At 37.9% G+C, this 25,461-nt stretch overlaps 1 protein-coding gene across 1 annotated transcript in view; it reads right to left on the bottom strand.

Moving 5' to 3' along the window:
* The window catches only part of Brd7-9 (Bromodomain containing 7/9), a 126,824-nt gene that overhangs the window by 53,377 nt on the left and 47,986 nt on the right, over positions 1 to 25,461 (bottom strand). Inside the window, exons 6-7 of the mRNA XM_067145504.2 lie at positions 11,148 to 11,262; positions 2,425 to 2,608 (exon numbers count right to left, since the gene is read on the bottom strand). Coding sequence (XP_067001605.2) covers positions 2,425 to 2,608; positions 11,148 to 11,262 — 299 coding nt within the window. The remainder of the gene's footprint in view (positions 1 to 2,424; positions 2,609 to 11,147; positions 11,263 to 25,461) is intronic.

Genomic DNA, 25,461 nt, shown 5'->3' with positions numbered 1-25,461 from the left:
CAAGACTTCATGTCTATTTTAAAATTAGTTCTCAACAATAATTATTTTACCTTTGACAACACCATTTATCAACAAGATGGCTTGGCTATGGGCTCACCAGCTTCTGGCATTCTTGCTGAAATTTACCTCGACTTCTTAGAAAACACTAAAATTAATAATAATAATAATAATAATAATCATTTCTCCAACATCCTCTTTTGGGCGAGATATGTCGACGACACATTAGTAATATTAAATGAGGAATCAACCAATGCAGCCTCTACACTTCTTCATCTCAACAACTTAGACTCTAACATTAAATTCGCCCTCGAATCAGAACACAACCAAACTCTTAATTTTCTAGACCTAACTATTACTAGACATCCTTCCTCTTTATCTTACAAAATTTTCAGAAAACCAACCCAAACAGCAACTACAATAAGACAAGATTCTTCGCACCCCCAAGCTCATAAACGTGCTACTTATAACAGCTTAATTTTTCGTGCCTTCAACACCCCTATGTCCAAAAAAGATTTAAATAATGAATTAAACACCATCCGCAACATTGCTAAATTTAATGGCTTTAACAACTCCTTCATTAACCGCATCATCAACAAATTCAAACACCGTCCAAAAACCACTTTATCTAAAGACACAATAAAACCAACTGCTTTTTCCACCTTCACTTTCACTCAGGATGCTTATAAAATAACTAATATTTTTAAAAAACATAACATGAAAATTTCTTTTAGAACTAACAATAGAAATCTTGATATCTTACACAACTCTAAATCTCTAAATAAGTCTAATGCTTTTTCTAAATCTGGTATATACAGATTCAAATGCAACAACTGCAATTCCTCCTACGTCGGACAAACTGGCCGCAACTTCAATATCAGGTACTCTGAACATGTCAACGCCATTAAATACAACAGATTCTCTGCCATAGGACAGCACATACAAGACTCCAAGCATAGTTTCACCAGTATTAACAATGACATGAATATACTTAAAATCATTAACAAAGGCCCCCTCTTAAACATTACTGAAAATTGCTTTATCCACCTTGACCAGTACTTCAACCCTAATTTCAATTTAAACGACATTTCTGAAAAACCCAATATCCTTTTTGACTTCCTAATTCTTCTTCTCAAAAATTCCAAATTCCAAAACCCCAATTCTATTTTCCATGCCTTACAAAGTTCCCACCCACATTTTCTACCTCCAATAACCCACCCTCCTAACCCACCCTAAACTACCCCTCCTTCATTTTCCCTATCTTATCCTTCCTCAATACCATCTAACTTCAATCTCTTTTATTTTTTCTCTTTTTTCACTATCACTCTTCCTCTGTTAATTTATTCTACATTCTCTATTTATTATTTTTTTTAAAAACAATCGACCTTCATTTCTGTTCTCCTCTTTCAAATTTTAACTCTTGTCTTGCGCCAACTTCGACTACTTCAATCTTGTCCTAATAATTTTTTCAATTTAAAAAATAGCGCACGGTGCATATAAGTTTTGATTTGTTTTCCGATATTGCGCTTTTTACTACATTTTTTTCTCTTTACAATTGTTTTTTCAAGTCAACTGTTTTCCAAGAACTTAGCAGGAGCACAAGTTCTCATTCAATTATACTGATTTGCGTCGTATATTTTTTATATACGTACTTAACTTCCCGCAACCGAGACAAATATTGGACCTTCAAGACATTCTCCACTCTACTTTGGCGTTCGAGACCGCAGCGCATGACCTTGAATGTGCCGCGCTGATCACCGGGAACTGGCGGTTTGCTTCTACAAATCTATTCGTCTGTGACTTCAAGTTTATTTATAATCTTCATATATTATTTGATAGTGTTGTGACTTTGTGCCTGACAGAGTGTGAAACTGACCCATTTCTCCAATATTCATTAACATTGTGTGATTTCGCCTACTTGTTTTTACGGCTGATGATGACTTGGACTAGGGTCGAAACCGGTCCCATTTAAATAAGAATGTAATTACTACATTTCTTTCTTTTATGTATTGAATTGGTTGAACTTCAATTATTTGATTTTTAATGTTAATAATTTCAATATGGAACAATGAAATTTTTATCTTTAAATCCCCGTCAGGAAGTCGTAAAATTTAAGAAACGAGATTTCCACTTCCGGAGGTGCATATGGCCCTGAGGTTCACTCAGCCTACACCAAAAATGAGTACCAGGTTAATTCCTGCGGGCAAAGGCGGCCGGGCATAGAGCTAACCACTCTACCCCATCACGTGCTGCGGTTACAAAAAGTGGAAGCATTTACCTTCCACCACTCCAAGGGCCTTCATGGCCTGTATGGAGATGACTTTGCTTTGCTTTTGTTATTTTTAAAAGACTTCTTTCACTACATACCATGGGCATGTGATTTACATACTGTTACATACGTTCTATAGATATTATACAGTGACTTACCAGTCTTGGCTAGGTTTCTCCTGTCTTCTCTAAAGCCCTGGAGCTGCCCAGTGCCATGAGACAATTTACCTGACAATTGTCCCAAAGAGATTGGTCGTTCATTAGTGCCAGGAGTCACACCATCATTTGGGATAAGGAGAGATAATGAAGTACTACCATCTTTATTCTGTCGTAAGAAACCCATCTATAAAACAAAAAAAAAAAACACATAGAGAACTAATGGACACATATTAGAGAACTACGTGAACTTATACAAAATCTATAACATTAGGAAATGTATAACCAGAGTTCTAAAATAAGGCTAGAAAATGAACTCAGAAGTATTGTAAAATCATTATTGTGATGAGCGTTAAGGGTAAAGGAGAATGAATATCAGCATTCCAAATACTTATGATCTTGCTATGTGAGAACAGATAATTCTTGGTTCAAAGGGAAAGGATAAAGTGCACTGTGATTTTTAATTCACTGGCCAGCAAGATCACGAAACCTTTACCTCACTGAGGATGTGTGGGACTAAAATAGACGTTGCCCAGTATGGTTTTATACATTGGAAACAACCTTTACTCAACAGCATCTAGATGTAAAATGTTCTTGAATCTCCATTTGCATCTCTATAATAATTTCCCTGCAAGCATTGCAGCCTGCATTGCTGCTAAAGTTTGTTTTGCTGAACTTCAACACTATTGCAAACAAAAGCACATGTACAGCACGTAGTGGAAATTGAGCTGATTGACTAAGAGTTCTTTACCGTCATCATGCACTTTCAAAACGTAGTTCATTAGTTATATGGACATTTTGCTTTCAGCTCTCCAAATAATGAATTATAATATGTTTCTAGAGAGTGAATGTGAAGCATTTCATATCACAAAATACGTAGGTATATTAAATAGATCCACCTACTACCATTTCTTGATGGTTGCAGTACTTCTGCATCTGTCTCTTGGCACAGGCCAGAGCAAAATGTAGCTTCCACTGAAATCGCAGTCCCATCCATGGTTGCAACAACACGGAAGCTGCTGGGATATAGATAGTGCTGTGTAATGAAATTCAGAACACGACCAGTAAGTCTGATTTTTATGAAAATTGTTGCTCATAGTCAGTTGTGCTGCAATAGCACTTTCTGGCCCAGCAAGGAAAGCAATGAAAAACTACCTCACTCCTCATCTTGCCTACTTCACCTCATTTTGGTGGCGCCACATTTAGGGCATTATTTTCAACAAAGGAACGGCATACCTCAACTTGCTATTTTTGTTTGTGTTGTGAGCTAAGTTGAAAACCGTGAAATTGAAGCGAGTACAAGTGATAAACAAGGTAAACTGTTTTGAGAGTGGTGAAAAGGGGATAACATTGCACTGTTCAATAAGTTCACCAAGAATTATCCAACAGTAAATTAAAACAATCCAGTAAAATTAATGTCCAAATTTACTGGCATGTTGGCATCACCTGTTTAGAGCATGTGGAAAGAAAAGGCTATGAAAGGAAAGCTTGCTACACCGGGAAAGGAGGGAACATGTGTTGACCTATGTTAGGAAACTGTGGTGAATTTGTCAAGTCCATTGTGCATACAAAAGCAATAAGAAGTAAATAATAATGAAATCTATAAAAATTATACCCTGCCACTAAAACATTCCTCCTTTTCTTCTTTCCTGTTCTTTCTCCCAGTTATCCCACATCAGTACTAATGTGAATAAAGCGTAGCTTTACAGCTGGATGCCCTTCCTGATGCCAACCCTATGAGGGGGGGATGTATTCACTATTGTGTATTTCTCTGGTGGTTAGTAGAGAGCAATGTTGTGTGTACGTGAAGGTGATCAAAAGACAATCACGAACATCCAACCCCTGAGCTAGAGGAATTAACCAAACACGTGAAACATGTGAAGTGAACCCAGGCCACCCTGAACCAAAGGCCACTAAGCTGACTATTCAGCCAAAATATCATTTATTAAAATGAATAAACACAAAATATGAAGTTACAATAATGTCTTATTTCATGTCACATGCTGCGACGATGCTAACCGATAGCAAATTAGGGGCAGTACCACGTGGGGATGACATTTTACTTTTTTTTTTTTTTTGATCATTTGCTATGCACTGTATGTACCGTTGATTGCATTTTTTTTGGAAACATGACGTGTTGGAACAGTTTGTTGACTGTAAAGTCATTCCATGTGAACCTTTCACATCACACCATTGGGCTTCTGATTGGTAAGTTACAGCTGCATCATCAGCACACTAAAGCCAGTTTGCCAAAGAAGATCAAATAGCTTACACTAAAAAAGATGCAAACAACCGTTGAACATCAGAGCATACACAGTCCAGGATCTGGAGGCAAATAACACAGTCAGCCCAGACTATATATGGCAACAATGCTTCTAGACTTACTGCATTGAGAAAGCAAACAGAATCTGGGAGTCTCAAAAGGGGCACTGAACATTACCAAAGAGATGTGGTGGTACAAAGACAAAGTCCAAGAGTAAGTCAAGACAGCTATATTTACAAGCCTCTGTCATCTCAATGAAAATGAAAAAATGAAAACTTACAACCTGTTTTCCAGTCTTTGACTGGATCAGGGATGTAATGAATGAACCATATATAGGCTATTAGTACGATGGGGTCGCCACTCCCAAAGTTCTGTCACCACAATAATACGACCTAATTGTCATCTTTGTGAGTTGGTAGATTCATAGGAGTATCAACAACATTATCTGTCCCAAAGCTTACAATCACTGGAAATATTTGTTAATTCATAAATAAAATTCTCACCTGTTGCTCAAAATTCTATACTCTCTCACCACTAAGCTTGCAACAACTGCGATTCAACAATGAATGCTTAGAAGGAAGAATGATGTATACACAGGCCTGTGAAATTGCAGTTTTTTAAAAATAAAAGAGAAGTTTTCACTAATTTTATGCTATTTGGTGTGCTTATTTCCAAAATGACCTCCATTTTTTTCCATCACGTCAGTTTTTTGTAAAATCTATATCAATATTTTTGCTAAAATTGAGAGCAAAAAACGTTCCCTTTAGTTTAAACTTTTTACATCAATTTATGGTGCAATTTTTAGAAGGAAATCACCAATATGCTATTTTAATTTGTTTTTATTTAGGTAACTTACATCTATATATATAAAATAACTTGTCCTGACTGACTGACTGATTCATCATCGCCGAGCCGAAACCACTGGACATAGAGAAATGAAATTTTGGGGATACATTCATATTAACATGTAGGTGCTCGAAAGGGAGGATTTTTGGATATTCCATTGCTAAGGGGGTGAAAAGGGGGGTTAATTTTTAAAATGAGAATATCTATATCTCAAAAACTTAAAGGTTTAGAGTAATAAAAATTGGTATTTGGTATCTCCTTTAAAAGTAAAGAAACACGTATTTTTTTTGTTTTCGGAAAATCCCATGAAGGGGAGTGAAAAGGCGGTGAAAAGGGGTTGAACACCTATCATGAGGAGACTTATATCTCAAAAACTGAAGAGGTTACAGTCATCAAAATTTAAATTTGGAACCTCCTTTAAAAATAAAGGAACACGTATTTTTTTGTTTTTGGAAAATCCAAACAATGGGGGGTGAAAAGGGGGGGGTTAATTTTTAAAATGTGTGTATCTATATCTCGAAACTGTAAAAGTTTACAGACGTAGAAATTGGTATTTGGAATCTCTTTTCAAAATAAAGAGCACGTATTTTTTTGTTTTCGGAAAATCCCAATAGGAGGGTGAAAAGGAGTGAAAAATGGGTTGAATGCCTTTAATGAGGATACTTATATCTCATAAACTGAAGATATTACAGATCTGCAAATCGGTATTTGGGATCTCCTTTAAAAATAAAGAAACATGTATTTTTTTGTTTTTGGAAAATCCAAATAGTGGAGGGTTGAAAGGGGGGTGAATATTTAAAATGAGTGTATCTATATCTCAAAACTTTCAAAATTTACAGATGTAAAAATTGGTACTTAGAATCTACTTTCAAAATAAACACGTATTTTTTTCGGAAAATCCCAATAGGAGGGGTGAAAAGGGGTGAAAAATGGTTCAATGCCTTTAATAAGGATCCTTATATCTCAGAAACTGAAGATGTTACAGACCTGCAAATCGGTATTTGGGATCTCCTTTATAAATAAAGAAACATATATTTTTTGTTCTTAGAAAATCCAAATAGTGGGAGGTTGAAAAGGAAAAAAGATTGAAAAATGGGAGGAACGTTGCCATAATCTCTCGGAAAACAAGTCAGATCGCGAATATCGGTGGATTATATATAAAACGATAAGCATTCAATTATAAATTTCAGTATAATACCGTAGTGAAGCACGGGTATCTTGGTAATAAAATATATGACTGACCAAGGGGAACAAATATTATGTATGTTTACATGAGAGTTCAAAACAAATTTTAAATTGAGCAAAAAACGAAACAATACAGAGTTTCTATTTAAAGTATGTTTTCTTCCTTTGAAACTTCTTTCTTGACATTCTTCTATTATGTTCAATCTCAGGCCTATCTCGTGTTATCATCCAACAGTAGTCTGCGAGCGTCTTCTTGTCCCATCTTCCTTGATATTTGCGCTCCATACTTTTGATGGCTTGGTAGAACCTTTCACCCTGTTCTTTGCTGACTGCTCCTAAATTTTGGGGGAAAAAGTCCACATGTGAGTGAAGGAAATGTATTTTGACACTCACGGAGCAACCCAACACTTGAAATTTGTCCAGCATATTCATTACAATTGCTTTATATTCAGGATCCTTGTAATTACCCAGAAATTTACTGATGAAATGAAGTATTGCTTTTATTGCCGGGAGTGTCCGAGGACATGTTCGGCTCGCTGGGTGCTGGTCTTTTGATTTGACTCCCGTAGGCGACCTGCGCATCGTGACGAGGATGAAATGATGATGAAGACGACACGTACACCCAGCCCCCATGTCAGCGAAATTAACCAATGATGGTTAAAATTCCCGACCCTGCCAGGAATCGAACCCGGGGTGCCTGTGACCAAATGCTAGCACGCTAACCATTTAACCATGGAGCCAGACAATTTGTCCAGCATATTCAATACAATTGCTTTACATTCAGGATCTTTGAAATTACCCAGAAATTTACTGGTAACATATTATTTGAAAGCAACCCAAGCTTTTTTTTCCTTTGTTATTATGCTAGTCTCAAATTCTTTATCCTTCATAAACTTGCAGATATCGGGACCAACAAAGATTCCCTCTTTCAACTTGGTTTTGGATAAATCTGGAAACTTGTTGCACAAATATTTGAAACAATTGCCATCTTTTGGAATAGCCTTAACAAACTATTTCATTGCACCTAATTTGATAAGCAGAGGGGGTAACAAGACGTTTTTTGGCTCAACTAAGCTTTTCCGAATTACATTCTTGGTGCCTGGTTCAAGATTTTTTCTTTTTGGCCATTATTTTCTTAACCCAATGTTGAGTCTTATCGCGTCTGTCCCACTCACAAATGAAACCTGGATACTTTATATATCTGCCTTGTTGACCAAGGAGCACGGATATTACTTTCAAATCACTGCAGATAGTCCAACCAGGGCCAGCATATTTTACTTTGTTGAGGACGAGAGCCAGGTTTTCATAGTGTTCTTCTAAATGCACTGAGTGTCCAACTGGTACAGATGCATACTGTCTTCCGTTATGAAGGACAGCTTTCAGGCTCCTTTTTGAAGAATCTATAAACAGCCTCCATTCATCTTTATCGTAGGTGATATTAATGTTGCTCATCATTCCAGGAACATTAGAGCGATAGAACAGTTTCTCTTCTTCCTCCAAATACTTGAACAAATTCCTTTTCTCGATTCCTGTACCAATAAAAAGACGTTACTTTGGCCAATAAGTTTTTTCTTTCAATCTGGAGCCCAACAATTCTTTGCCTCTTTTGAAAGGCCCAGATCTCTAGTCAGATCATAAGTACAACCCGAGAGAAGGGCTGGGGTGAATCGCCTTCAGAGGGCTCATGCTCAGCATCGGAGCGTTGATCTTCAGGATGTTCCGAGTCTGAAGACTCGGAAGAGATACTGGCAATTCAGTTGGAGACAAAGGCACTGGCACATCAGGTCCATGAGAAACGGGGCATATGGCCGATGAAACATTATCACAATAAGAGATTAGACTTTTGATTTCTGTGGTTATGCCCACGGTAATGGGAGGAACAAATGTAACAATCAACAAAGTGGTTTTTCGGCTCCACCCATGTCATAGGAACAGTGTTGCCAGCTTAGCAAAATTTCTGCTTAATTTGGCGGAATTAGAAGACTGTCGGCGGAGAAATATATCATTTAGCGGACAGCGGATTTTTTAGCGGAATTCTAGATTTATTATAGCAGAATTTAGTGTTATATCCATTTTACATTTTTTAAAATTTGTACTCCAGTCTGTCTCCGAGCTATTCCGTATTTCTTGTCAGGAGCTAGCAGTCACATGAGGTAAACACGTTATTTGGATATGATGTTACGAGATCAAGGTATCATAAATTTGTAATGCGTGGGGAAAGGTTAGGCCTACATATCTTTTAGTTGACGAATGTCAACAGATAATGAAACTGTGAGAGTATCATTTATATTTATGCTATGAAGGAAGGCCGTCCCTATCCTGTTCTGTTGTGACCCTTGAGGTAGGGGATTCACCTAGTTTGCACCCGACACTAAGACGCCTACAAGTTTTAGCTCGTCGGATCGCAGGCAGGGTGTTAATCCCAGTGAAACTCACAGATCAGGTGAGTGCAGACATTTACATTTATTGTTGTTATTATTATTATTATTATTATTATTATTATTATTATTATTGCTCATTATTTGAGATCGGATTTCTTGGCGGAATTTTAGTAGTACTTAGCGGATCTTGAAAATATAAGTTGGCAACACTGCATAGGAATTCCGAACCGTAAAGCAGGCTTCTTTCTTTTGAGCGACAAGCATAGATCATTGAAACACAGCACACAAACTTTATGAGGAGCCCACGATTTGTCCTGGTCTCCGAGTTTCATGCCAAAATACGCAACATAAAGGTGTCTAACATAGTCTGTAATGCTCTTCATGCGACTTTTAATAACACTATATTCGCTGTATATATAACAAAAGTCATCTGGCACATTTTCACGTCTCGAACTGGAAGCCATGTTTCACAACACATACAGAGAAAAGCAATCTTTAAAAATCTTTTCTGTGAAGAAGCTTCCACTTGTCACTGTATCAGCGTACGCACAACACTGCTTGGTGAGCATTCCTGCGAGATCATCTGGCACATTATCACAACGTCTCGAACTGGAAGCTATGTTTCACAAAACGCACAGAGAAAAACAACCATTAAATAAAATTGTTTCTGTTGAGAAGTTTCCACTTACCAAAGTATCAGCGCATGCACGACACTACTTGGCAAGCGTTCCTGCGAGGTCAGTGAACCGAGATGATCTGAGATAAGGATTCGCGCAACGCTATTGGTAGAAAGAGATTGCGACGGGGAGGGAGGGATGGCGACGGGGAAGTGTCACAGAGGGATAATCTGTAGGTTTCACCATGGCAGAATGATGGTCAGGCAGGGAGGAAAGAAATTCAATGCCAAAAACAAATTATGGCAAATGTTTATAAAAATCCAAGTACAATTGAATTTTTCAAGAAAACTTGTTTTTGAAATCAGCAGTGAAAAATATATAGAGTTCAGATGTATTTTTTTTATCGCAGGCCTGTGTTATTGGTTCCTGAAGCACAAGGAAGTATCGTAGGCTTAAAACCATGCATAAATATCACACTTCTTTTTATGACATCAGATTTTTTGAATGCTATGCACTAATGGGTTAATAGCAGGCTGTGCTGTAAACTTGGAATCTATCTTGGAACTTGAAAAGATTTGCAGTGATTATGATATGAAAATGAACATTTCCAAGACTAAGATGATGTCAGTAGGGAAGAAACCTAAGAAGATTGAATGTCAGGATGGGAATACAAAACTGGAATCGGTAGATAATTTCAAGTATATAGGATGTGTATTCTCCCACGTCAGTGAAATTGAATCAAGATGCAGCAAAGCTAATGCAGTAGGCTCACAGTTGTGATCAGTGGTATTCTGTAAGAAGTAAGTCAGCTTCCAGGCAAAACTATCTTTACGTTTGTCTGTTTTCAGACTGACTTTACTGTACGGAAGTGAAAGATAGGTGGACTCAGGATATCTTATTTGTAAGTTACAAGGAACAGATATGACAGTAGCGAGAAATGACTGTCGTTACAAACAAGTGGGAACAATGGTACGATACATGGAACGAAGAGAAGGCTAAGTTACGACAAACTCGACAGATGAAGCTGTAAGCATATACTGGCTTTAATGGTGGGGTCATGTAAGATGAATGGAGGAGGCCAAGTTACTTGCGGGAATAATGGACTTGGTCATGCAAGGTAAGTAAGACAAGTAGAGGGAGACCAAGACAAGAATGGTTAGATTCAGCTTCAAATAATTTAAAAGTAAGAGCTATGGAACTAAATGAGGCCACAGAGCTAGTAACAAATTGAGCACTGTGGAGGTGTTTAGTTAATTCACAGACACTGAACACTGAAAGGCACATCAGCCTATAATGAATTTGTATGTACATATGTATGTATGTATGTATGTATGTATGTATGTATGTATGTATGTATGTATGTATGTATGTATGTATGTATGTATGTATGTATGTATGTATGTATGTATTCTTGTATGTACGTACATACTTTACCTTGGTATTAACTTTCTTCAGAGAAAGTTTGTGAGCAGCAGACTTAGCAGCATTTTGAGCTTGTTCTAACAATTCTTCTGGAGTTAAGTCATCAGGTATAGCCTCAAATTTACCCCTGTAAAAATACACAACATACAGAGTTTCAAAATTAGAAAAGTTTACTCTAAGTATTGGAAAGGCTAATTTTCATACCATACTCATTGCACCTATTTTCAAGTTCCAAGATATTAGACTGCAAGCTTCCGGCACAATCTGCCATTAAGACGAAGTCATCAGCATAAGACAGACTGCTTACTACATTTCCACCTAACTAAATCACTCCCTGCCACTTTATACCTTTCAGCAGATATTCCACGAACAACAAAGGTGAAAGATTACAGCCTTGTCTAACCCCTGTAAGTATCCTGAACCAAGAACTCATTCTACCATCAATTCTCACTGCAGCCCAATTGTCAACATAAATGCCTTTGATTGCTTTTAATAATCTGCCCTTAATCCCATAGTCTCCTAGTATGGCGAATACCGTATTTGCGCGAATAATTCCCGCATATTTTTAAAAACAATTTGAGGCACGAAATTGGGGTGCGAGTTTTATTTGTGTCAAGATTGCCAACACGCTCCTGGCACACCTAGTTTTCGATGCTGAGTGTACAGTTATGCTTTGTGCAACCGTAGATGGAAGAAAACTGTCCCCATATGACATATTTAAACGGAAAACAATTCAGACTTTTAATTCTAAACTGACTACATTTTTTTAAATAGTACCATATTTTACAGAGTATTTAAATTCAAAATTTCTCCGAGTCACGATAGAACGCGTCTTCCGGAACGTGCAGGGGTAGCTTTCCGCACTTTCAATCACTTCAGTGTGTTTCATAGTTGAAAATAGAGTGAAATCGTAATTCTTTTGTATTCAGCGTTTTAAGGAACGCCACAATATCACGTAGCAGGCAGTATGCGGAAAAGCAGAATCCGTGAAAACTGGCGAGGGTTGGCATTTCTGAATTACAAGATGGCTGTTAATTTGAAATCACGTAATTGGAAGTCTGATTTCTGTATTACAAAGACCTCGAATTAACAAGGTTTTACTTTATCGCAAAACTAACATCAGATTTCGCTGGTGTGTCATTTCAAGTGTTTACATTGCACAAAAAGAATTATCCACCACCAATCGTGTTACTGTCCAGTAAAAAGAGACCACGTGTGAGAAGTGTTTTAGACGAACATTGGAATGCGCCAGTATCGGTTTCAAGTGTTTATATTGCACGAAAAAATTATCCACCACCAAGTGATGCGTGTGAAGTGTTTTAGACGTAGTGTGTGTGAAGAATTTGTAAGTAATTTAGGAGAGGATTCTAGTGATGCACAAGAGACAACGAATCTTCCCATCTACAGGGAATCGAACCTATTGCAAGTTCAGATTAATGAAATACCTGTAACGTAAGTAGGCCTACTTGCTCATTTTCATTAAAAATATATTTCATAGCAGTGATAATGTATTTTTATCATCTCAGACAAAGCAGCTATATCTGTAAATTTACATGTTTATACTTGCGTAAAGACCACGTGGACCTTGCGGAGTGATACGAAATGTTTGTTTATGCCTATGTTTCTCTTTCAATGGAAGGAATTTTAGGTCATTTCGTTTTCTTTTCAAAATGAGCCTTCCTAAAATGAGGGTGCGGGCATTATTCAACGGCGGAGATTATTCAGGTAAATACGGTGTCTTAACCCTCGGGACCCTGTCATGTGCTTTCTCTAAATCTACGAAACATAAACATAACTGTCTATTCCTCTTGTAGCATTTTTCAATTACCTGGTGCATACTGAAAATCTGATTCTGACAGCCTCTCTGTGGTATGAAACCACACTGGTTTTCATCCAACTTCCTCTCAACCACTGATCGCACCCTCCCTTCCAAGATGCCAGTGAATACTTTGCCTGGTATACTAATCAATGAGATATCTTGATAGTTGTTGCAATCCTTCCTGTTTCCTTGCTTATAGATAGGTGCAATTACTGCTTTTGTCCATCCGAAGGTACCTTACCAACACTCCATGCTAATTTCATTACTTTATGAAGCCATTTCATCCCTGTCATCTCACTATACTTCATTTCAGGTATAATTTCATCTATTCCGGCTGCTTTATGACAAAGGAGTTTATTTACCACCTTTACCACTTCCCTCCCCATGAGCTTGGTTGTTCGTGACACCACCAGGAAGATTTCCTTTTACGTTGAGAAGACTTTCAAAATATTCCCTCCACCTGTTCAGTGATTCCCTGGGATGTACGAGTATTATGAGTTCAACTGAATTACCCACAACACTGTTCATTTCATTTCTCCCTCCCTTCCTAAGATTATTTATTCTGTTCAGAAAAGTTTCCCAGCTGCTTGACCTAGCCTTTGCAGGTTATTACCAAAAACTTCCCATTACTTCTTTTTGTATTCAGCAACTGTGTTTTGCTCAGTTTCTTTCATCTATGTACAATTTCCTGTCTGCATCAGCCCTTGTTTGGAGCCATTTCTGATAAGCCTTCTTTTTACATTTACAAGCTGCTCTCACTTCATCATTTCACTAAGATGTTTGCTTTTTCCCATCTTTACACACATTTGTTCCTAGGCATTCCCTTGCTGTTTCTACTACAGCATCCCTGTATGCCACCCATTCTCTTTCTATATCCTGAACCTGCTTACTGTCCACTGTTAGGAACTTCTCACTAATCATATCCAAGTACTTCTGTCTAATTTCCTCGTCCTGCAGACTTTCTACCCTTAGACATTTGCATACAGCTTTCAGTTTCTCTATCCTAGGCCTAGAGATACTTAGTTCACTACAGATCAGATGAGGGTCTGTATCATCAAAAAATCCCTGGAAAACCCATACATTCCTATCAGTTTTCCTGAATTCGAAGTTGGTTAAGATATAGTCTATTATGGATCTGGTACCCCTACCCTCCCGTGTGTAGCGGTGAATAGCCTAATGCTTGAAGAATGTATTTGTAACAGCTAAACCCACACTAGCACAGAAGTCCAGCAAATGCTTCCCATTCCTATTAGCTTCCATTTCTTCCCCACATTTACCAATCACCCTTTCGTATCCTTCAGTTCTATTTCCAACTCTCGCATTGAAATCGCCCATTAGCACTATCCTATCCCTGCTGTTGACCCTAACTACAATGTCATCCAGTGCTTCATAAAACTTGTCAATTTCATCCTCATCTGCACCCTCGCATGGTGAATACACTGAGACAATTCTCGTCCTAATTCCTCCAACTGCCAAATCTACCCACATTATTCGCTCATTGTTTAGTTCCATGGCTAAATGGTTAGCCATGGTCCAGAGGGTCCCGGGTTCGATTCCCAGCCAGGTTTGAGATTTTAACCTTAAATGGTTAATTCCCTTGGCTCGGGGACCGGGTGTCTGTGCTGTCCCCAACATCCCTGAAACTCACACACCACACATAACACTATCCTCCACCACAATAACACGCAGTTACTTACATATGGCAGATGCCACCAACCACCCGGCTAGAAATAGCCACATGAATTTTTTTTAAAATCGCTCATTTACGTGCCTAACAGAAACAATTTTGCGAGCAATAGTATTCTTGATGAACAGTCCTACCCCAAACTCTGCCCTTCTCTTTTTAACACTTGTCAAGTACACTTTATAATCTCCGATTCTCCTATGTCTTCTTCCTTGTTATCTCCCCTTACTTGAATAGCATTTACTCCTAGTATATCCAGATGGATCCTCTTTGCTGACTCAGCCAGTTATACTTTCTTCCGTAAGTCCCATTAAAATTGATAGCTCCCCATAGAATTCCATTTCATTCACCAAAACATTTTTACAAAGGTGAAAAAATGAGTGTATCCTCCTAACTCACTATATCATATATTCCATCATTAGACAGAGTAAACAAATTCAAACATGTTTCGGCTTGTTTGAGACATCTTCAGTAAAAAATGAGGGGGGGGGGGAGGTTGAAATAATTTACATAATACAAGTTAAAAAATGCCAAAAAAAGCCGGAAACAACAATAGACTCGATCGCACAAACGAGACTGTTACTTTGAGAAGGCCAGGCCACTTGAGATGACAACCACCTGCTAAATACCATTGGAACTTCATTGACGGTTTCCATTAGGTCACTTACAGTTTACCATGCATCTGTCATCTCTCTAACACAACTTCTCAATTTTATGTCGTGGCCCTTCTGACCTTTTATAATAAGGCAAACCAACCAGCCAACATTATGAAATGATAATCAAGAAAGGGACCGCTAGATTGAGAGATATTGATAATGCTGCTGTTCTAAAGCTTTAAATTTCATCGGTGTTTTTCCTCGTCACAGGCATTTCGCCTGCATGTTATATCAGGCTTGGTTTCTCAAACTTTTTCGCTCCAGCTCCGCTCCTAGCCAATTTGATGTGATGGTTTCTACAAAGATAGATTTTCTGCCTGAATTTTCGACAGTGATTTCAACCTGTTTTGTTATTGTTACAAAACCAATATTTTGTAAACTATGAGGTCTCAACCTTACTATGTGCATTTATTGTTCATTTCCATCTGTATCATTTGTTTTAATTTCTTTTCTTCTTAGGTTAACACAGTTTTTATTTTCAATTATTGTTTTGTATTAACCCCTGTTTCACTGAATTTTGTCGCAGTGAGTTGTTTATCGCTCCGCATAACGATGTAAATATTGTATATTGTGCTAATTTTGTTTCTGTCTAGGCTCTCTTTTGTTTTTTCATTTGTTCCTTCATTATGTTTTTTTGGCATTTTTAAACTTGTATTATGTAAATTATTTCAACCCCTCCCCCCTCTCTCATTTTTCACTGAAGATGGCTCAAATGAGCCAAAACATGTTTGAATTTGTTTACTCCGTCTAATGATGGAATATATGATGTATTGAATTAGGATATACTCATTTTTTCACCTTTGTAAAGTGAAAACCGTCAATACGGAATGATTCTAATATCTTGTAACACCAAGTTGTTTCCAAGGAGTCCCTCGCTTGTCAAATGGGAGTGGGACTCCGTTACTCCCATAGGTCCGAGGCTTGCTTAAAATGTTCTTAACTCGGTAAATTCACGAAGCAGGATGGTACCCTGCTTACACATACCGTAGTCCAAGTGAGGATCTCTCCTCTAACGGGTTACGGACCACCGGTGGATTGTATAGTCCTAGCCACCCGAGCACAAGCAGGGCCATGACTCAGAACATGTCCAAGATTCCCACTCCCATTCTGTAGCAACTGGTATCCCGACTCTCAGGACCACTTATACTAAGCCACTCAGCCGTTGCCCATGGTTCATGAACTAGGATGAGACTACAGTAACCCATATCATGAATCATTAGAGGATTAAACATCAACAAAATATTAACTATATTGCAACGCACAATATTAACTCTCTACTTAAAACTTAAAAAATAATTTTACAGATGAATTAGGTAAACAAAAAAATGTATTAGTGGGCCTTCAAGAAATGAGAAATATGATAGAAGAACCTTTTGAATCACAAGGTTGTAGAGTTTATAATGGGATATCTGATCAAGGAGTTATGAATCAATGTCACCAGTTTGGAACAAGATTTGTAGTGAATTTAAAAATAATAAAGATTGTATAATATTGTTTTCCAAGCAATCAGAAGAATTGAAACTCTGACCTTTAAAACAACAAACAAAATTTATACTATAATAAATGCTCATATCCCTATGAAAAGTTTTTTTCTAAAATAAGGAGTGAAGTGGATTATTTTGGTATCTCATTAAACAAATAATAAGAAAATAAGCAGAAATAATGTTAGAATTTTATTAGAAAATGTTAATGCCCAATTATGAAAGGAAAATAGATATACACAGTGAAAACTCGTTAGTACGTTTCTCATTAACATGTTTTCCGCCTTAGCATATCGTAAATTCAAGTCCCGATTCTCATCGTATTAAATCTATATAAAAATACCTCACTTATCGTGTCACGAATTTTCACCATCGCCGCTTAGTACGATCCCATTTTTCCTAGCCCTGAAAATGTTATTTATCATCCCTTGTGAAACAAATGTGATTTTCAACTCAGGTAAGATCCGTCGCCACAGTTAGACGATTATGGAAAATGGCCTTCAATTCCTAAACTTCACAGGATATGTTGCACATTTGGGGAGCAAACCGTTAGCCTCAGGAATTTTTAGTTTTGCTTGCTGGTTAGCAGCAAGTTTGCTGAATAACACAGTGAGTCTATTTATGCTTGTATTTCGCATTCCATTCAGAAGTTAGAAATTTATTTTGTGTTGAGTTGTACAGTGAAGTTTTGTTGCGTGATACGGTAGCCTATATCTGGATTAGGAACATAATCGTGTGAAATTGACAAGGGTGGTGCATATTTGTTTTGTGATGGCCTAGTTATGGATAAGGAAAAAGTTGTGAAATTCCTTACTAATGAACACAAAATGTAAATCTTTCAGAAAGTGGACTGGCATCCGCATCTTTAAGTGCGCAGAGGTCGTGACTGTTGACCTGATATCTCTGAGTTTTGACTCTTATCATTCAACTTGGTCGAAGTTTTTCAAAATGGCGGTCAAAGTCATTCCTCCTGATTCCTCCCGGTTGCACATGGTCGCGTGTAACCTCCAATTCATCGTCTAAGAGTGTGACCAGAAAATAATGTTTTATAACCCAATGCTCTGAAATAAAAAGGCTTCTAATAACATTTGTTTTAGAAAGAGAGTGATCTGCAATAATACTTGGATATTTTTATTGGCCCTCATGCACATGTTTTCATATTTGTTGTTTGGTGTTTTTTCACACCTTTCAGTGTATATGTTACGCCCCAGCAGAAAAGGTTTTCATATTTGTTCTCTCATGTTTTTCACACCTTTTAATACTTTCCTCTTATCTTTAGAAATGGTAGATATAGTTTTCACTGTATCTGCAGATACATGACGTACGGTAAAATGCCCTCATGTCGGAAAACATTGTATCTAGTGTTTCCATATCCCTGTTGGATAGTTTTTATTCGTATATTCAGTAGTATGTTTTTTCACTTAACACGTTCATTTTTGCTGACCCCTGCACAAACGTCTTAACGAGGTTTTTCTGCAATAGGAAAATGGGTTTCATATAAATTTACAAACAAGAATGGCTAAAGACTTGCCAAGCTTTGCAGAGAGCATAATCTTGTATCTAAATGGACATATTTCAAAAGGAAACCAAACAAGCTTAAAACTTGGAAGCATTCTGATTAAAGAAAAAGGGAATGGCAGCTGGACCATGTTTGTATGGATACATTTTTCCATAAGGAAATTTATAACACTAAGTATTAAGAGGAATAGATACTGGTTCTGATCACTACATTGTCAAAATTGAACTTAAAAATTCATATTACTAAAGAGGAAAGACACAAAACACTAATAAAGTAAGGAGGAATTATGACTCACACTAGTTAATAAAAAAATGACAAATATAAGGAAGTCAAGCAAACAATAAAATTGACAGGTGAAGAATTGATCCCAATTCTCAAAAATCAAGCTGAAAATTTAGCTCCATTGAACCCTCATAAAAAAACGCCTAGTGGACAAAATAATGTGACAAAATTCATCAGGAGAGACATCAGACAATGTTAAGTTCCAAACCCAATGGGTGAGAGTGCGCTCCCTTGTTGGGCACCCGGTGTGCTATTAAACCATTCAGAATGGACATCCCCAACATGTACCCAGCTGTTGCAGTTGCGATACAGCATTTGGACCTTACCTATGGGATATTCAGGCATGCCCAGTTCTCTGAGTCGCTTCCATATACAGTGAAAACTCTTAAATTCGAAATTGATTAATTTGAAATATGCGTATTTTGAAGTAAATGCCATTCCCTGAATTCAAATATAGGCCAACATGTGTTATTTCGATCGGTTCATTCGAAATAGGGTTAATATGTAATTCGAAGTTCACATCAGGACCTAAACTACGTAATTCAAAGTCAGTACTGTAATCTGGTTGCTGCAGAGCAGCTAACAAATAAAATCAATGTAGACGACAATTAACGACAATGAGCGACTGTCTCATATCCCTCATTGTCGAGTATGCCCTACTTAAGTTTTTCAGGAATTTAAGCTTATATTGCTGCTTCTTTGTTACTTTCTTTATCGCATTTCAACGAGACTTATTATTGTCATAAGGTACATGTTTGATACGGTCGGGGAGTTATCTTCGTTCAAGTTTCGCAGTCTAAATTCTTTCATAATGGAATCGCAAGCAGACGAAACATTGGTACTGGAGTCTCTTCTCACGCGCCCGCCGACAACGATTTGGTGGCGCACTTAACCCAATTTCTGACCTATCAACCGTGCGTAACTCTTCAATTTCAAAGTTCTTGCTGCGTCCGCATTTTATTACTCTATTCTTTTCGCACATCATTTCTGCCAATAGCAGGTGATTGACAATAGTTTTGTTGCTTCAGTTTATTGTTTCATATGTCCGGCTGCATGGCTAAATGGTTAGCGTGCTGGCCTTTGGCTACAGGGGTCCCGGGTTCGATTCCTGGCAGGGTCGGGAATTTTAACCATCATTGGTTAATTTCTCTGGCACGGGGGCTGGGTGTATGTGTTGTCTTCATCATCATTTCATCCTCATCACGATGCACAGGTCGCCTACTGGTGTCAAACTGAAAGGCGGAAAATAAAAAATACTTAGTTGTAGACCTGCACCTGGCGAACCAAACATGTCCTCGGACACTCCCGACACTAAAAGCCATACACCATTTCATTGTTTCGTATTCATGAATAAGGTAATCAAAATAACGGATAGCTGTGTTCTAAACATTCAGGAAGAGCAGGCCAGTCTATTTGAAGACTGGTGAACCCTGGACTTCTTTATTATTACGCAAGTCTCTGTACCGTATACCTAATTTTTTTCAACTTCCTTTTATTCTTGTTGTATTCTAGACTGAAAAAGATAGGTATTATTATCTTTCTTCCAATTCCTGCTTTATTTGTCTTGATGATAGGAGGTATCCGGGTTCGAGTCGCGAATACAATACTAACTTACATATTTTCAATATATTTTTTTTTTTTTTTGTTCTGCAGAAATTCATTTAATTCGAAGTTACATAACTTGAGGTCCAATTTTTTTGGTCCTGATCACTTTGAATTATCAAGGTTTTACTGTAACTCATCTGGGCACCCTATCATCTACCATTTCTAGGTCTAGGAATACTACAATTAAGTCTTTCTCTCTCTCTCCATGTGCTCTTCCATTAACATCCTTAGGGTGAAGATCAGGGCTGCTGTTCTTCTGTCAGCTCTGAATTCAGGCTGCTGTTCTTCTAGGACAGGTTCTATCAACACTCGTGGCCTGGTTTCAATCATTTTTTCATTATTTTCAGACCATGGGAGAGAAGGTGATACCCCTATCGTTGTTACACTTTCTTCTGCATTCTTTTTAAAATAAAGGGATAATAATACCTTTTGTTCAGCAGTCCTCTATAACCGATTTTCAAACCATATTGCTCTCAAAGTTTTGTACAGCCTCTGCACTCCAGATATACCTGCTGCTTTGATCATGTCCGCACTAACTTCATCAATCCCAGCTGACTTTCTTTTTTTTAGGTCAATTTCCACCTAAGATCAAGTAACTGGAACATAATCTGTCCTCAGCCTTTCTTCGCCTCTTCAATGGTTTCTCGCTCATTCAGGAGTGTACTGAAAGAGATCTTCAATCCATTTCTAATCCCTTGTTCGCTCTTGACTATATTCTCATTTACTGTTTCTAGTGCTGTCCTCTTTGTAAGATATTTTGCTTTTAACCAGGCTGTACAGCATCTTCATGTTTCCTTCACTACCTTCCTGTAGCTTCTTGGTGAATTCCCAGCACTTCTCCTTTTCTTCTCTCCTCTCACAATCCTTCTTTATTTCCTATTTCAGTATTCTTGGACTAGCTTTTGTATGTTCCCATATCACAGCTGAATGTTGTTACTATTTCTGACTCTTTCAATATTCCTCACTTTCTTTGCCTTATTTTGTTCTTTTATCATCTCTTTCACTCTGTCATTCCAGCAGGACGTTCTTTTATTCATTACTTTAATGTTTGTTCTTCTGCACTACTGATAGAACTACAGTGAAACTCGGTTAAGAAGTTCCTGCATAAGAAGTTTTCCTGCCTAAGAAGTGTGATATTCGTGGTCCCTTGATCAGTTGCATTAAGATATATGTATATTTTTCCCCGTTTAAAGTGTTCTGTTATAAATATATTTCCCAGTTAAACAGTTCAGATTTTAGAGCCCCTTGAGATAGAAAACGTCCGCTCAAAGCAGACAATGGTTAGAACCCTCCAGTTTCCGCGCAAGTTGCACCCTGTGTTAGACTGTTCGCACGCCTGCGGTGTGTCTCTGGTGTCATGGAACCTGTCCGGGCTTGCCAAGGCCATACGACGTCACGCTATAACAATACGGACACCAGATGCTCACTCTCACTATGTGGCATCCAACTGAACCCATCAGTCAAAATTTCCACTCCACCGTTCCATCTAACGGAATAGAATCGAACGGGATTCTATGCTGAAAACATAAAGCACGCAATGGATGGTTTGATAAAACTTGAATGCAGTAAGTTGCGTGCCGCGACAGGGTGAAGTCATTAATCGAGGTGGCCTAAACATTAATTAAAAACCATAAAATGTATTTGTCCACAACATTACTATTTGTTAGGAATACATGTACAACAAACCTATGGAATGCCACCTATAAAATTATAATAAATACTTAAAGATTCTTGCTTCTGTCTTCTTTCTATACCAGTTTGTATCCACCATTCAATATTGCCAAATTATAGTTACCATCCTAGCTGTACCATGTTATTTTATCTTCTGGAACCATGTGTTCTTTATCAGCAAGTTATTCCTTAAGCACAGATCAAGAAAAAGTTCTCTACTCCTACCTGGGCATTACAGTCACCCATTAATAATAGATTCTCCTCATTTATACTGTCCTCTAGTTGTAGAAGGAAGTTCAGCTTTTCTTCTTCACTACAATCCTGCTGAGGGGCATAGACCTGCACATCTGTTAGATATTTTTCTTTCAAACACACCTTCACTTCAATAATCCTCTCATTAGTAAAAGTAACATCAGAAATGCAGTCAAAAGTCCTTGTGAAGAACAAAGTCAACTCTGTTAAGAAGTTTTTCAAGGACTGCAAAAAAAAAAAAAAAAAAAAAAAAAAAAAAAACAAAAAAAAAAAAACACCCTTCTAAGCAGGAAACTTCTTAAAAGGGATAACAACTGCTTTTTTGAAGCAATTTGCCATTATTACAGGCTCCACCGAATCCCATGATGAGGCAATGAAATGCATTGTGTCCAAAAGAGATGGTTTGTAGATGGGTTTGCCTGCTTCCATGCATAGCAGCAAACGGTGCACAACTGATTTTCGGCACCTCTGCTTCAATACCTTAATGATTCCTTGGTCCATGAGCTGTAGTACTAATGTAGTATTCGGTGGAAAAAATTCTACCTTGATGTTCCTTACATTGGGCCACTTCTTGGGATGAGCAGGGCAGTGGTCCATAAACACCACAATCTTCCTGTTCTGGCTTCCCATTTTCACATCTAATGCCTGCATATACTTTTCAAACAGGGAACTTGTCATCCAAGCCAACTTGTTGCTGGTGTACTTGCACGGTAAAGTCCTGACATTTTTGAAACAACATGGCTTCCTAGACTTTCCTATCTTGAGGTAATTTTTCAGTTCCTTCCATATTAGCACCAACCAATACCGTAAACCCACTGTACTTAATTTTACCCTGTGGCAAGATTCGCCCTTCAAAACTAGAGACTTATCCGGGATAAGCTGGTAAAAAAGTGTGAATTCATCGAGATTAAAAACGTTGCAAGGTTTGCTTATTTTAGCAGGCAGAATCATTTCCTTCCATGCTTCCCGTTCCTCCACACTTACACTCTCTGCCTCGCCACAAATTGTTTTGTAAACAATTCCGGCTCAATTTTTAAAGTGGTCCAGCCACCCATTTGACAAGGTAAAATGTACCTTTAATTTGCACACAATTTCTTCGGCTTTCTCCTTCACAATTGTTCCACTGAAAGGTATGTTTAAACTTCGCTGCTGTTTAAACCATATTAGCAGAGCTTGTTCTACTTCATCGTACTTTCCAGTTCTTCAATTTGCTGAAGTATTCCGTGCAGAAGCAAAGATCTCTTCTTTCTTCGCTATAATGCCATTCAAATTAGACGGCAGCATTCCCAGCTCCTTTGCCAAAGCAACATGGGAAAGTGTAAATGACTCCACTTTCCTTATAATCTCCACTTTGTCTTTTATTGTTAGTGCCTTTCGCTTGATCGCTTTCCTCTGAGTTCCGCTCATTTTCACTTAAAACGTTTGTACGTTGATATTACAAGTAAAACTACAGTAGAACCTCGATAATTCGAAATCGATTAGTTCAAAATCTTGTCTAATTCAAAGCAGCTCTCGTTGCCAGAAACATGAGGTATGGTTTTGCATGTTATTTAAACAGTTTAATTCGAAACTGCCTTTACATTTAATAAAAATAGTATTTTACAGAGTAATTTAAATTCAAGATTTCTCTGCGTCATGAAAGAACGCGTCTTCTGGAGCTTGAAGGAGTAACTTTGCGCACTTTCACCTACTTCGGCGTGTCTACAGTGTGCTTCATATCTGCTTGGTTCGAGCAAAATCGTAATTATTTTGTATTCGGCGTTTATAGAATGCCACAATATCACGTAGCAGACAGTGTGCGGAGAGGTAGAATCCGCGAACACTGGCGATGCCGACAGTTGGTGAAAAAGCGTGGCTTATAGCCTATAATCAATTCGTACGCACCAAACAATTTTGTCAATGCTGATCAGAGAGAATGTGATGCTGATGACACTGCATTGTTTGTTTGTTCTATTTTTTTTTAAATGCTGAGGCCAAACAGACTTATGGTTTTAAAGGAGAGAATTGCCAGCCAGGGAATGTACTGTGTTGCTATGCAGTGCACACTGCACATGGAAACGAGACTTCCTTCCCCTGTCATACGAAAGTTCGAAAAGCCACGATGTTTTAAGGGCGTCGGGCACTTTCCATGCCAGTACAAGGCATCTAAAAATGCACACAGTACAGTAATCCAAAAGATAAAGCATTTGCATAGGGGAGCCAGCATAATTTTTCCTTGTGTTTGAATCAGGTTTTTCTTTCTTTCGTTGCGTGAGGTAATGTTTGTCATTGTTTTATACAAGAGCATTATTTGAATAATATAAATACACCTTGTTGGATAAATGTCTGAAATGGTGTTTTCCATGGCATTTGAAAAGTTTAAACTGAGAATCAAGGTGATTGCATGCATTAATGGGTCATAGAAGTGCCAAGTGCCATGGTGGGAAATCGTACAAATATAGTCACTGTACTGTTGTAATGTGGACGGAAGCGAGAGACTTTCTCCCCTCGTCATAGGAAAGTTTGATAAGCCGCAATGTTTTAGGGCATCAAGTACATTCCATGCAAGCACAAGGCATCTAAAATGCATACAGTACAGTAATCCAATGAATAAAGCACTTGCACAGGAGAACCAGTATAGATTTCTCCTCGTCTTTGAAACAGGTTTTCTTTCTTTTGATTTCATTGTGTGAGGTTATGTTTGCTGGTGAGTTATCCAAGTGCATTATTTGAATACTGTAAATGCACCTTGTTGGATACATTTTGGAAATAATTTTTTCCATGGAATTTGAGAGCTTTAAACTGTGAATCAAGGTTAATTGCATGCAGTAACGGGTCTTAGAAGATTATATATATTGTGACGCCGCAAGGGCCATTTCCGAAGTACGTGTTGGCGGTTAAATCAAAATCACGTAATTCGAAGTCCGATTTTTGCGTCCCGACGACTTTGAATGAACGAGGTTTTACTGTAACTTCACTGACTCCTATTTACACTAATTACGACGCTACACTATGCTTGGCAATCCGTAGCTTAGGCTTACAAGATGCAAAGACAAGACGTTTACTACAGTTTGTTAGCATGTGCTTTCTATCTTCCTCACACCCCTGATACCTGCTTCAAGGTTAACGGCAGAAAATGGGAAATCTGGCAACTTATTCTTAGAGATTCTTAGAACCTAGGCCTAAATCACCCCTGCATTCCTACTGGCTGTCACGGCAACGGGCGTAGTTTCTGGCTGTTTCGCAAGTAGCACATGGCCAAGCCAGTATTGAGTTTATTTTCCCGCTTCAATCTTCTCCATGCTATAGGTAATGAAGAAAAGAAACACAGCTGCCCTCTTGCTTTATTTTAAGTGCTTTGAGTTTAAATTTACTTAC

The sequence above is a fragment of the Anabrus simplex genome, chromosome 4 (genome assembly GCF_040414725.1).
Source record: "Anabrus simplex isolate iqAnaSimp1 chromosome 4, ASM4041472v1, whole genome shotgun sequence".
Taxonomy (NCBI): domain Eukaryota; kingdom Metazoa; phylum Arthropoda; class Insecta; order Orthoptera; family Tettigoniidae; genus Anabrus; species Anabrus simplex.
This window is presented reverse-complemented; position numbering and strand designations above follow the sequence as displayed.